Source organism: Neodiprion fabricii, chromosome 1 (assembly GCF_021155785.1).
Source record: "Neodiprion fabricii isolate iyNeoFabr1 chromosome 1, iyNeoFabr1.1, whole genome shotgun sequence".
NCBI classification, from domain to species: Eukaryota; Metazoa; Arthropoda; class Insecta; order Hymenoptera; family Diprionidae; genus Neodiprion; species Neodiprion fabricii.
In genome coordinates this window covers 19,578,962-19,593,074 of record NC_060239.1, presented here as the reverse complement: position 1 = coordinate 19,593,074, position 14,113 = coordinate 19,578,962, and the positions used below count along the sequence as shown (strand labels likewise).

Genomic DNA, 14,113 nt, shown 5'->3' with positions numbered 1-14,113 from the left:
ATGTTATTGTGACTTGTTATGTCCTCAAAGATGGAAATATGAGTGAAGGTATAGGAACTTCTCTTTGTGGATAAGAGAAATATTGATTCAGTTTCAAAAAAACAGCTGCTGGTTAGCTAGTGAGGAATCCTGACGCATCGTTGAAATTCTCACACTCACTCCCGGACGGCTCAAGGCGACATCAAGATCAGTGTAAACATTGATATTGTAATGCAGGATTTTCCTCAGGTACGATATTTGAAGATAGTTTCGAGGGCCCCTACCATACTGCGCAGATACTGACTTACATAATACCGGTTGTGTGCACCGAGAACTGATTTTGTTAGAGTTGCATCCGCTGCTGCTCCATCTTTAAAGAAGCTCGGGTTAAGCTCACCAGCTTCAGACTCACTGAAGGAGAGGAGAGGCGGAGTGATATAGGCGTTGCGAATCACACACGTTTTATCAATTTTCTCTGAAGGAGTTTATTAAACTTTCAAACTTAATCTCAGCTAATTGAACAGAAAAGATAATTGCGACGCTGGCAGTCGTGTCTTTACAAAGCGAGATAGCTAACTCCGACGCTGCGTAGCTTGTGGAGCGTCCGCTCGCTATAGCCGCCGAAACCAGAAGAAGAAAAAAAAGGAGCGCAGCTTAGATGGAAAAACGACGACTGCGGCGCGGCGTTCGCTTACGTGATAGCGAGAGAGACCACGCAGCAGGGCACTAATGCAAAGTTAGCCATATCAAGCTGGAACACCGCCACATTCGAAAATCGAAAAACCTCCTATGGAATATTTGAGGGCTAATTAAAAGCTAATTAAATGCTGTATTTTCGAATTAAATGCTCCGCGTTTTTTAAAAAAAACCTGTGGCGGTGCCAGCTCGACATAAACCTGGAACCGCCACATCGAAAAAAACGGAATACACGTGAAATTTCGGAAAAGTGTTAGGGTTATAATTGAAGGCTAATTAAAGGCTCTTGAAATTTCTCATCTTTGAATTAATTGCTCGGCGTTTTTTAAAAAAAAACCTGTGGCGGTGCCAGCTCGAGATAAACCAGACTTAAAAAAAAACGGGAACGAGGTCAAATTTCAAAAAAGTGTGAGGGTCATAATTAGAGGCTAATTAAAGGCTCCCGGAATATCACCCGCTCGAAATAACTGCTCCACCCCCGAGGGATGGAAACCACCCAAAAGCTAGAAAAATCGGTGTAACTTTTGGACGCAACAACTTACAGAGTTCGTACGGGCGCTAAAATTACTCTAGAATTAAAGGCTCCTGGAAAACCACCCGCTCGAATTGATTGCTCCACCCCCGAGGGGTGGAAACCACCCAACAACTAGAAAAATCCGTGTAACTCTTGGACGGAACAAGTTACAGGGTTTCTAGAGGCGTCAAAATCACTCTTCAGTCAACGGCTCTCGATACACTGCCCCACAAATCAAATGCTTCACAGTCCACCCACAAGAGTGTGATTGACACACGAACTTTACGAATCAACGTAGCAGGTGGATGAAACAGGAACCAGGATTTTTAATGCGAAAAAATGCTTGTGTCGCGTGAATTCGTTACGCAATTTTTGTGTCTTGTACTTTGATTTCAGCATCGTCACCAACGAACGTCATCCCAGCGCAAATGAAGCATTATTCTTGCAGTTATTGATTTCACTTGTCTGGATTGCAGGTGAGTGACGGAGATTATTTTCTATGTACCTTTCTCCACACTATAAACATTATTCGTCACCGCCACTAACGTCACCATCACAGGAACTTAGCCCCTTCTTCTCTTTTCAGACACTATCTAGAAAGATAGACACAATGGTCTAAATTGTGCTACAGGCTTGGGAAAGTGAATGCGTTCTATAAAGAAAACTCCTACTCCAAATTTCAAATCTTCAGAAGCTGCCAATCTTTTTTATGCCCTGGGAGTCAACGATAGTCGGGTCGTTTTGGCAACATCAATTTATTTAATGAATCATCCGTGTATCATATAATAGTAATATGAACATTCTCCAACGCACCACCGTGACGAGGGCTTACGGGAGAGCTTTATTCGCGATTAAAATCAACAAAAAAAATTCATAGACGCATATGCGAAAGTGTTTTTACACATTGATTGGAACATAAGAATTTCACAAAATATCGTTCTCCGCCTGAATATCACGACTGAACTCGTCTTTCACCGATATAAACAGGCGTAAAAAAATCTAAAAAAATTTGTATTATCAAGGATGAAATTAATTGCGATGCTTTTTTTTATAATAACAAACACGAAAAGAATAGTGTTTCACCTATAAGATACAACGACGGTCGTCCAGGACTGTGAAACTGCGTTGGGCCTGCGGCACATGAGCGACGAGGTAATAGATCTTTTACCGTAAGAATCGAGACTCAAATATACTGGTAAAATTCGCGAAATTCCACCACTTATGTGGGTGGAAGACAAGCGTGTCGTAGAATTCAGGCGGAAGATGATATTTTCCTAAGTTTCCTATGTTCCAATTAATGCGTACAATAAGTTTCGCGTATACGGCTATAAATATTGTTTGTCAATTTTTGTGCTGTAATTGTAACCTTCCCGTAACTTCCAGTCGTGAGGGTGCGTTGGAGGTTGTTCATATTACTATCAGGATAGAGCCCTTACGCGGATCTCGGGGTGTGCATAAGGCATTTATTCAGGGATAAATATATATATATATATATATATATATATATATATATATATATATGTTGTATATATATATATATATATATATATATATATATATATATATATATATATATATTTATATATATATATATATTTATATATATATATATATATTTTTTTATATATATATGTAAACAAATATGACGAGGCCTATATTCACCTCATCATATTTCTTTCTCACTCCCAAATTTGAAATTTCACCGCACAACAATAAGCGCCTTTGGCAGTTTCACGGTCAATAGTACATACGTGTAAATATGAGCGAATAGAGACAATAGAATGCCGAGTGCATATGACAGATGAGTACATAAGCTATTATCAGCGGAATCGCACGTGGAAACGTCAGAACGAGAGGAAAATAAGCTGTAAATGTCGTTTCTTCATTTACAGGTAATATTATTTTTATTAAACGTAGAATATAAGTACGTAATGTAAAGAAAAGTAATGTAATGTAATAGTATACGAAACAATAAACTCCATTTACAGAGAAACTCATCGCAGCTTCGACAAAGTTAAAAAAGGAACATTATATATATATATTTTTATTTACTTTTATTTACTTAAAGTTTGAATATATATATATATATATATATATATATATATATGCAACAGTCCTACGTCGTTTTTGCGCTTTATCGACGAAGTGTTCCACGAGCTTGAGCGAGAGGGAGTGGTATTTACATGCATGGACGATTTAATCGTACCTGGAAGAGACGCAGAAGAAGCCCTGGTGAATTTGAAAAAGACTCTCGCCGTCGCAGCGGAAAAGGGACTCTCGATCAACTGGAAAAAGTGTGAGTTTCTGAAGAGTCGAGTCGAGTATCTGGGCTACGTAGTCGAGAATGGTGCTGTTGGTCCGTCGCCTACGAAAATTAAGGCCGTAAAAAGTTTTCCGGTGCCAAGTTCTGAGAAATCCATTCAGAGCTTTTTGGGTTTGACCGGCTATTTTCGCAAGTTTATCCGAGATTACGCCAAGATCGCGAAGCCCCTTCCGACGTACTGAAGAATGATCAACGATTTCGATTTGGAGTCAAAGAAGAGCAGGCTTTCGAAGAGCTGAAACGACTGTTAACTAGTGAACCTGTGTTGCGGATATATCGTCCTGACGCGCAGACTGAAGTGCACACAGATGCCAGCAAAGACGGATATGGGGCGGCGTTGTTGCAAAAGACTGACGACGATGACCGTTTCTACGCAGTTTATTTCATGAGCCGAAAGACGTCAGACGCAGAAAAGAAATTGCACTCCTACGAACTCGAAACTCTAGCTGTGATACAAGCCGTCAAGAACTTCCGCGTTTATTTACTCGGCATTAAATTCAAACTGGTGACTGACTGTTCCGCGTTACAGAAGACGCTGAACAAGAACGATATTTCTCCGAAGTTGGCCCGCTGGGTTCTGGCTCTCGAAGAATTTGAATATGAAGTCGAGCACCGCGTCAATTCTCGCCTTAAACATGTCGATGCTCTAAGTCGTTACCCCGTGATGACCGTCATAGACAAAATAACTCCGATGATACGACAACAACAAGATGGTGAAGAAAGACTGCGAGTGATCAAGCAGATTTTGGAGAAGGGGCCTCACGAGGATTATCTTTACGAGGACGGTATTTTGAAGAAACAAGTAGACGATCGAAATCTCATCGTGTTACCGGCAAGCATGCAACAGGACGTGATAAGAAAGGCGCACGAGAATGGTCATTTTAGCGTTAAAAAAATTATGGAATCCATAAAATCCGAGTACTACATTCCGAGTTTGGCTCAAAAGCTCGATGAATACGTAAGTTGCTGCGTCCCCTGTATATTGGCGGAGGCAAAACACGGTAAAAAAGAAGGTTTCTTGAGGCCGATACCAAAAGAAGACGTCCCTCCAGCGGTCTATCATGTGGATCACCTCGGACCAATGGATGCGACCACGAAGATGTATAAGCATCTCTTCGTAGTCGTCGATGGCTTCTCTAAATTTGTATGGATTCATCCAACGAAGTCGACGACGTCCAATTTTGACACTCGTACGAACTCTGTAAGTTGTTGCGTCCAAGAGTTACACCGATTTTTCTAGTTTTTGGGTGGTTTAGCAGTTAATTCGAGCGGGTGGTTTTCCGGGAGCCTTCAATTCTAGAGTAATTTTGACACTCGTACGAACTCTGTAAGTTGTTGCGTCCAAGAGTTGTACCGATTTTTCGAGGTTTTTGGTGGTTTCCACCCCTCAGGGGTGGAGCAGTTGATTCGAGCGAGTGGTTTTCCGGGAGCCTTCAATTATAGAGTAATTTTGACACTCGTACGAACTCTGTAAGTTGTTGCGTCCAAGGGTTGCACCGATTTTTCGAGGTTATTGGTGGTTTCCACCCCTCAGGGGTGGAGCAGTTAATTCGAGCGAGTGGTTTTCCGGGAGCCTTTGATTAGCCTTCAATTATGACCCTAACACTTTTTTGAAATTTGACCTCGTTCCCGTTTTTTCTTAAGTCTGGTTTATCTCGAGCTGGTACCGCCACAGGTTTTTTTTAAAAAACGCCGAGCAACGAGTACAAAGATGAGGAATTCCAAGAGCCTTTAATTAGCCTTCAATTATGACCCTACCACTTTTCCGAAATTTCACCTATTTTCCGTTTTTTTGGTGTGGCGGTTCCAGGTTTATGTCAAGCTGGCACCGCCACAGGTTTCTTTTAAAAAACGCGGAGCATTTAATTCCAAAATAGAATATTTAATTAGCCTCTAATTAGCCCTTAATTATTCCATAGGAAATTTTTCGATTTTCGAATGTGGCGGTTTCAGCTTGATATGGCTATCGGATTGAACGAGTAGAGCCGGCCTGCGTGAATCAATATCATAGTAGACCAGACGGCTTTCCCCTGAAAAAATTAGCTGATTTTCAAGATTTTGAACGAGATCCCGACCGTCAGGAATCATTGGTGAGATGAAAATTGTGGTTTCAAATATGTGTGCTCATATATAGATATAGCACATACTTTCTGGTTGTGATTGATATGAATAATTTTTGATTGGGTATTATCCTTGTACTCCACAAATGAAAGTTTGTTTATTATATCAATTTATTCTTCTTCAAATTTCAAACATATTCCAATGTATCTGAGAAAACTCATCGTCAATATATTTTTTCCTCGATAAATATCACCGAAATGAAAAGAATAGTATCAACTTGGTCAATTATGTTCTACACTATTTTTCTCACAGATATTATCAACACTTATTGTTAAATGTTATTGCAGGCGTCATGTTTAAAATTCGTTGGTCGGCTAACACTCCCAGAAGCCTTGGCAACTTTTCAGTGAGAATCGATGTTGGAGCAATTATTGAAAAGATTCATTTGGTGGGGACGTGGTGATCAAGTCTTGCCATTCTACAAAACCCAGATGTATCGAATTTACTTTGGTGCGTGCAAAAAAATTCGACACCTCCGTATACGGCACACTATGTTCCGTAAAATCAATTTTCTTGGTTTAATATTATGTAATAAAATCCCTAATCAATGTTTTCGAACGTAACGTTTATCTTTTCGCAGAGGCCGCATGTAAGTCCAGCAACGTTCCTCGACCAAATCGCATACTATTTAAAAGAGATGTATCAGAAGTTATAAGGGTGGCGGAAAAACAACATTTGATCAACCAAAAAAAAAAAAATCTGGCTATCTTAACTCGGACAAAACACCTAGTGGTATCGTTGCAAATCAAAATCGCCAGTTTCGGGATATGTATCCCGGCACATCAAATGAAGATAATGATAAGGACACTGATGAGTCACAATCTGACGAATAAGACGAAAATTACTCATTGTCAGAGGCGGAAGGTGAGGACGACTATGATGGGGCAAGGGACGAATTTCTTTAGATACCCATATGGAAGTAAAGCGAAACAGAAAAGCCGAAGGAGTTAAACATTACTTTGTAAGATAGAAATTGTAATGTGGACGTGATCCAGTTTCGAAGGGTCATGGAGTCTTATAATATTATTTCGTAAAGTAGATATTATTATCACGAAAGGAAATACGTATTGTGCCAGTATCTTTCAAGTTTTTGATTACCCGTAATATTATTCACTATATGTTCCTAGTATCATACCTGAAATATGTTTTATATAATTTTTATCTTATTGAAAACTGTTTCCGGTTGCATAATTTTATATTTTTCAACTTGAGTATCTCAGGCGTGTTTCAACGTACAGGCCCAAGTGCAATATATAAAGGTTGTAATTACATATAATTGAAAGCAACACGTCTAATATCTAGTCTTTGAATACGTTTACTACTATTACCGTATTGTTCCGAATATGTCTCGAGCCCTAGATTTCAGATTATATTTCAGGACTTTTTTTTCTATTGATCTTGAATGATGAATCAACTCCCAACATTCGCTGTGAGCCTCGCTCGTGCCGCTACCTAGCGGTTTTAAAAGCTAAACAGCCAGCGTGTTTATTCACATTAGAGTAATACTGATAAATATCGAAATAAATAAAATATTATTAAATAAGTGATATTTTCATTGTGATAGTAAACTGAAAAGTTGAAAATAATAACCAGTTGAAACGCCAGTAGAAAATATGTAAGTATACATATAGTTATGAAGTAATTAAAACTGAGTTTTCAGAGATAATTTGTGGGTTAAGAAGTTCAAAGCAAGTATATTTTGACACATGGATGGATGGACAACATTGATACTTAAAAAACTGTCATGTATACTATTAATACATAATAAATAATTTTTTAATGGAAAAATCCGTAGTCATGGATGTTTTAATAAGGACAGGATTTGAAAAAATCACACTCGAAATAAACTTTCAACCTGCAACGGAACTACCAGGCATAAAATTACTTAAAGCCGATCATGTTCGCAGTGTGCAAGAATACAGGCATAATGGAGAAAGTTTGTTTATTCAAGCTGAAGTTGTTCGACAAGCATCCGTATCTTCTGAGCCATATAAAGTGCAGTTGAAAGTTTTTGTTTTTTCGATACCAGTAGAACTTAGAAAATCTACTTGACACTCTTGATCAGTTTTTAAAATGACTTCGGCGCTGCTTACATCCATAGGTTCACGTCCACTATTATTGACAACATTGTTAGAATCATCATTAACTTGAATGGAATAGAATATATAAAATAGAAGAGAATAGAGTTGGCGCGTAGCTTGGACTCGCAGGAGCATTTAATTTTTTCTTGCCAATGAAATGAGTATTACATATTACGTGATGAGTTTTTGGAGTCCACTTTGAACCATCAGGACTGAAAAAAACTATAACACTTATGCATTTATATAGTATACTATATATATAGTATACTATATTATATAGTGTTTCATGCAGATAGCATAACAGTTCACCTATTGATATAGTTGGCTTGATTTCCAAAATGTAGAAAACTAAGCCATCGAAAGTAAGGTTATGTTACTTACTTTTTTTCTTTTCACAGCAGCAATCCATTTTTGCCTTTAACCTATTTTATACGATGCAGTTGGAAACTTGTAAAATATACGATCACTAGTTTTACCGTTATTTTTGCAGTTAACGACACAACAAGTGTAATTCCACATACTGTCTATTATTTCTGATACAAAATGCTACCACACACAGGCTGGCTCAACTCACTACTCGCCACCCTGCGCGCTGCGATCATTTCGCAGCTCCCCTCCAAACGGCGGCTTACAGCGAATAAGTCGAGTACGACTTTTGCAGTTAACTTCAGTGACAAAAAACCTCGCTTATACTCTTATACTCTATACTCTTATTATTATTGTTGTTGTTGTAGTTGTTGTTGTTGTTGTTGTTGTTGTTGTTGTCGTTGTCGTTGTCGTTGTCGTTGTCGTTGTCGTTGTCGTTGTCGTTGTCGTTGTCGTTGTCGTTGTCGTTGTCGTTGTCGTTGTCGTTGTCGTTGTTGTTGTCGTTGTCGTTGTTGTTGTTGTTGTTGTTGTTGTTGTTGTTGTTGTTGTTGTTATTATCACTATAATTATGTTTTTGCGATCGTATACTTATAAGAATATAAGATTTGCAACAAATGAATGTTTATTTTCATATATTTTGTTTAAAATTCATTTAATGCGTGTCGATAATAATTCAGCACCAAATTAGTAAGTGTTGTAATATATAGACAAATTCATATTCTTGATTAATGGTCAGTATGAAGCTTGACGAGCCATCTATTGGCCAGCGATAGTTTTGCGTAGCGAGACGAGCTCGCGCGGGACCGTACTGGACTCCTTGTTAATAGGACATGTCGCACGGTGCTTTATGTAAATAGTCATTATACGTTAATAAACTACTTTAATATTAATTCCATAGAACCACACTCCCTCTTTTATATCCACAGTAAGAACGGAAAAATATCACACAAACCCTGTTTAAACGTTGGTTCAAAGTAGCATAGAAGAACTGCGTGTGACGTTGCGCATAGCTTGCTTTTTTTTTGCATACTACTCAAGTTGCATGACTTGCTGCTAATTTGTGCTTCATTACTGCAATCATCTTATGATCGCAAATCTAGCTAAATATGTGGAAGTAAAATTAGCTTATCTGCAAACAACTTGTGATATGTCTTGGTTGCAGATGGCATGCAATTTGCAAACATTTTGTTATGTGGGCAGATTGTACTCCCACCTTATGACTTATGATCACTTTACACCCTGTATCCTCTCCTTATTTTCACCTAGCTGCCTCGGTTCCCCCGCCGAGTCAGCAGGTTGACCTCTAAACTCGAACTAGCGAGTCGCCTACATTCTCTGAACTCGTCACTTCCATCCTAGTTACGCACGAGTCACTTCGAATTATATATCTCCATGCCAATCCAAGCCCTGTCTTTGCATCAAGCCGACTCCATTACATTGACCACAGTTCAATTACTTGATCATCAATAATAAATCAACTATACCAATTAAATCGTCTACCTCCCTTAAAACTGATCCCTTCCTTCTTCTATCATTTCCTGCATCGGGAGTAGTAGCACGTAAGTGAATTATCGGCGTGTACAAACCCTAAAAATAGCCAAATAACACGTTGGTTGGGCGTAGAGTAGGTTCCGGTAGCCGACTGTCGAATCAATGTGCTCATAAGGGATGTTCAAACCGTTCTGCAAGCAGTGGTTGATACCGATATTTTGTTCTGCCAATAGAAACGTACACTTGAAACTGTTACCATAATAACATAACAAAAATTGAAGCTTGAATAAATAATAAAAATTCGATCGTTCACACGACACGTTTGGAGTAGTCTGCGAGCCTTTTAATACCGGCCAATCAATACAAAACAATACAAAAAGTTGCAACCTGGAACAAATGATTATTGTGTCAACTTTTTTTTTTTTGCAAATTGGGGATAATCTGCCTCCCTCCCATACTGCTGTCAGGGATAATCCGTACTGATGAGATTTACACATGTCTCCGTCAACATTTTTACAAAAAATAGCCCTTGAAAAAAGAATCACTGAAAAATGTCACTGGCTCCCCTACTATATGCGTTGCCCTCTCACTCTAGAGAACAAGAAGTTACGCTGAGTCTACTGCATATGGTACCCGTTAAATTTTCTATACGGCCACGATACTTCCAGTACGCACAGTATACCTCTGTGTGTACATATTGTGTAACAGGATTAGCACATTGGTGGTGAAAGTAACTTTCATCTCTAAATCCGAAATAAAGAACAAATTTTCACTTATATTTGTTGAATTAAACCTAAATTAGTGAACGGAGCACCGCATCAAACCTTAAGTTTATAGCAATAGTATAATATATACATATCTTCACAGATTCATCGCATTATATTACATATTAAACAAGAACAATCTTTGTCCCAATTTCTTAAGTACACAGCAATTATCAGTTAATTTCTTTTTTTGAAGTTATACTTCTTTAGGCGCGTTATGAAAAACTGATGAGAGTGAAATTTCAAGATGCGCGCGCATCACTGTAACACAAAATTAACAGGATGAAGTTGCCCACTCAACCGAATTCATTAAGTCTCGAAAAAAAGCTAATGTTGGTACGCTTGTCGCCTCTGATCACTGTTTTCATATTTATTTATAATATTTATCCACATGATTTTAGCTTTTTCAGTCACAACACGTGTTTTATTTCCATACAAGTGCGAATTATATATGTGGCAATAAAATATATTCAGTAGTGATTTCAATTGAATATTTGGATTAATATTATTTACTATTTGTGAATATTAGTGAAAAAATTGTGCTAAAATACTTTTTCAAGTGCTCCAATATAATTGAGGTTAGTTATCCGTATGTATTATTTATTGATATAAATTAAAATATCATTATTTAATATAATTAATACTAAATATTATTAAATTATCAATGTTGAATATTTATTATTTAATGATGCCAAAGAAGTATAACTTCTCACGCGCGTACATAAGTACACGCACCCATTTTTTTTTTAAATAAGAGTAAAAGTATACTGTTTCAAAAGCAGACGGCAAATACTTTAGCAGAAAAATTAACTCATATACTAAGTATAGAGCCATGTCTCGGGTGACCAGTTGTCTTTGGCTTGTTATTACTGGTGCGTTGACGATCATCACCAGTGCTGAGATTAAGTTGTGCCGTTGAAGCTGTCGTTGACATTTCGTCTTCCGAATCTATGGGGCTGATTCTAATTGCCTGATACCATTGATTAGTAAGATCTGTCATCTGGGATTTACAATCCTTCAATTCCTGCTGTGTAAATCGTCGAGTGAAGAACGGAATGAAAAACTTCAAATCCCACCGTGCAAAGCCACGGATTCGAGATTGTAGAAATGAAACCTCCATTTCTTCCTCTGTAAGCTCTGACAAATGTTCTGAATCGATTGTCTGACCCTGGAAAATACAAATGAGTGTTTGATTTCAAGTTGATCTGATACAATTTGAATTGTAGAAATTGAAGTCAGCCTACTTTCAATAGGAAAATTACATAATATTAAAGAATTGATTCACTCATCATATCCTGAATATAAAGTGGGAGAGAATGTTTTGATTTCAACTGATGATCCTGGACCACATACGGATTTTGATGTGGATAAAAAATTGGGTCTTACAGCCGAACCGCCACCACTTGTTGTGCTCAATTTAATGATTCACGCGGATATAATCAAGTTCGGCTAAAGTAAACCCGACAAAGTTAAATTCATAAAGAATAGTAACACGTTTGATCTGTGAGATTTTAGATTCGAATTGAAAGTTTGCATACATGCTCTCTGCAATGCACGGCGGCAGGGAGGGGGGCAATACAAGTCACCGCATTCAATCAACAATGTTGGTATATGATGAATGAGTTTAATAAGAAAATGAAGTCTGATTATAGGGAACTCATTCGATGAAAAATAAGGGTATCATTGCCAATTCAAAGTATAATAATTATTCGTCCGTACTTTTGTGTCGTTCATTTTGAACCTTGCACCTGCCGTTAAAAAACAATGGGTTTATGTATTTTATTCATTTTAAATACAATAAGAAGTGTTGGTATGAGGTAGCCCATGGAATCCGGAGCTAATTAAATGCCGTACCTTTGATCTTAACCCTAGGATCCTACACACGGGTACTCCTAACCCGACATAACTTTTAAGGCCCTAGCGTTCTGGCAGTTTGGATAATTATGTAGAATTATCAATTGCATTAAGAGGGGGTCTAGAGTAGGTTCATACAGAAATAACTGCTAGTTATAGTTTAGAAATGATGTAATGAGCATTCTTTGACAGCCTGGGGTTAGCGTAAGCCCCACAGTTTTTGCGATATTTTCCTCTGTATAAGTATATAATTACTTCTATTGTTTTTTGTCATTTATCTCTTTGAAATCAGTGTGGCATCAACAGAGATGACATTATAAACGTTTTTATACTATTTCGAAATTGGTTGTATTGGAATAAAGCAATGGAGACGAGATCGCGAGTACCAAAGGGAGGATGCTGCAGGCGCAAATTAATGAAGTGGAAGCTCAGGCCAATGACTTTTTTGGGGTTTTGGAATTTTTGAACAGAGATCAATAAGTACGTTCTTTATATTTCCGTTCCACGAGGATAATAATTCAATCGCTTATCGTGAATTTAATGAAAATTTAGCGTAGTATCTGGTCAGGCCATTTTTGCAACGCCGACTGATGGTTTCAACTTTACGCCTTTAAGGGGGAAGCCTGCTTTAGAGGCTTCAAAAAATCTATTTTTTTTTGCCTTAATGTCTTCCCAAACTATCCAAGAATGTGTCCCTAAAATTTCAGACGCAAATTCGAAATATTTTCGGAGTTACAGAAGAAATAGTGAGGAAGCGTCGAGCAGGTATACGAGCGGTTTTTTGAAGTTTTCAACCAGTTTTTTGAAGAGTCTGAACTAGTTTTTTGAAGTTTTGAACCAGTTTTTTGAAGAGTCTGAAGGGCAACTCTATGGACCAGGAATCGCTGATTAGCATATTAATGCGGTAAGTTCAAGAAAGTTACGATTTTTTATATACGAAAACTTTGACGCACGATTTCTCGGTTTTTCATTTTTACGATTTTTCCTAATTGGCGGGAAAGATAGGGAAAAAACTAAACGTCCTATCGAAACGAGACAAATTGCATTATACTCGGGATTAAATTCTCTTCTAGTTGAACCTAAAAAACCTTAAGAAAGTTAAGATTAACCCACTTTTAAACAATCTAAAGTGAATTTTTTTTTTAATTTGCGAAAAATTGTTGAACTTTTCACTTTTTGTTGAATTTTCTTGGTTTAACTAGAAGTTATACTATTGAGAAGTAAAAAAAAATAGAATACGCAGCTCGCGCCGTAAAGAGGTCGAGCAGGACTTGCGTTTTACCATGCCCTGCAACGACCTCTTTTCGGCGCTTGCCACGCAATATACTATTTTGGGTTCTTTGTTTCAGATGGAAATTGCGACCTGCACCTTTCCCGCCGCACGACAAATGCACACTCCAGACGCCTCGGTGAAATGCTTGTACCAGGCATAATATGACATATATCTTAATGAAAAAATTTAAGAAGACTGCTGAAATATATAACAATAAAACCTGAAAGTTTCGTTTCAATCGGATATTTCTTTCCTTGCCAAAAAAATCCTTGAAAAAATCGATTTTGTGAAGCCTCTAAAGCAGGCTCCCCCCTTAACTGCGCGCTTTGGTTAGATTGGTGTTGGGCATAGATTTACTGGTGACTTAGTTCCTAACGTTATTGGTTACACTTTGAATGAACAAACACGGTGCGCCTTTTGTCTTCGGAATAAAGATAATACCTCTGTTCAAAATGCCGACAGCCGTGTTGCCAAGATCATCGCTCGATGCAATGCTTTTAATGTGCACCGAACTGAGTTTATGTTTATTTTTATTTTGTTTTGAACTACACTTATGCATTTATGTAAGACTACAAAATGCATTAATTTTTCTTTATTTATAATATTCTATGTTGACCTACATGTAGTGATTTTTTGACTATTATTATGTAA

At 37.7% G+C, this 14,113-nt stretch overlaps 1 protein-coding gene and 2 long non-coding RNA genes across 5 annotated transcripts in view; 1 reads left to right on the top strand and 2 right to left on the bottom strand.

Moving 5' to 3' along the window:
• Positions 1–310: 310 nt before the first annotated feature.
• LOC124185699 lies at positions 311–13,688 on the top strand. Of its 2 annotated transcripts, XR_006871444.1 has the most exons (3): positions 311–321; positions 12,897–13,093; positions 13,539–13,688. It is a non-coding gene; the product is annotated as an uncharacterized LOC124185699 (long non-coding RNA). The 2 variants fall into 2 exon arrangements; XR_006871443.1 differs by lacking the exon at positions 311–321 and having other exon boundaries at positions 12,790–13,093.
• LOC124185715 lies at positions 7,308–8,407 on the bottom strand. The gene is made up of 2 exons (XR_006871449.1): positions 8,096–8,407; positions 7,308–7,926 (listed from the first exon to the last, which is right to left on the bottom strand). It is a non-coding gene; the product is annotated as an uncharacterized LOC124185715 (long non-coding RNA).
• Positions 9,893–14,113, bottom strand: part of LOC124185654 (sodium/hydrogen exchanger 8) — a 43,411-nt gene continuing 39,190 nt past the window's right edge. Inside the window, exons 4-5 of one of the 2 annotated variants that reach the window (XM_046576615.1) lie at positions 11,075–11,503; positions 9,893–10,520 (exon numbers count right to left, since the gene is read on the bottom strand). In XM_046576615.1, coding sequence (XP_046432571.1) covers positions 11,147–11,503 — 357 coding nt within the window. In that variant the 3' untranslated portion in view covers positions 9,893–10,520; positions 11,075–11,146. Of the gene's footprint in view, positions 10,528–11,074; positions 11,504–14,113 lie in introns of both variants that reach the window. The other variant, XM_046576624.1, reaches the window with a different exon arrangement.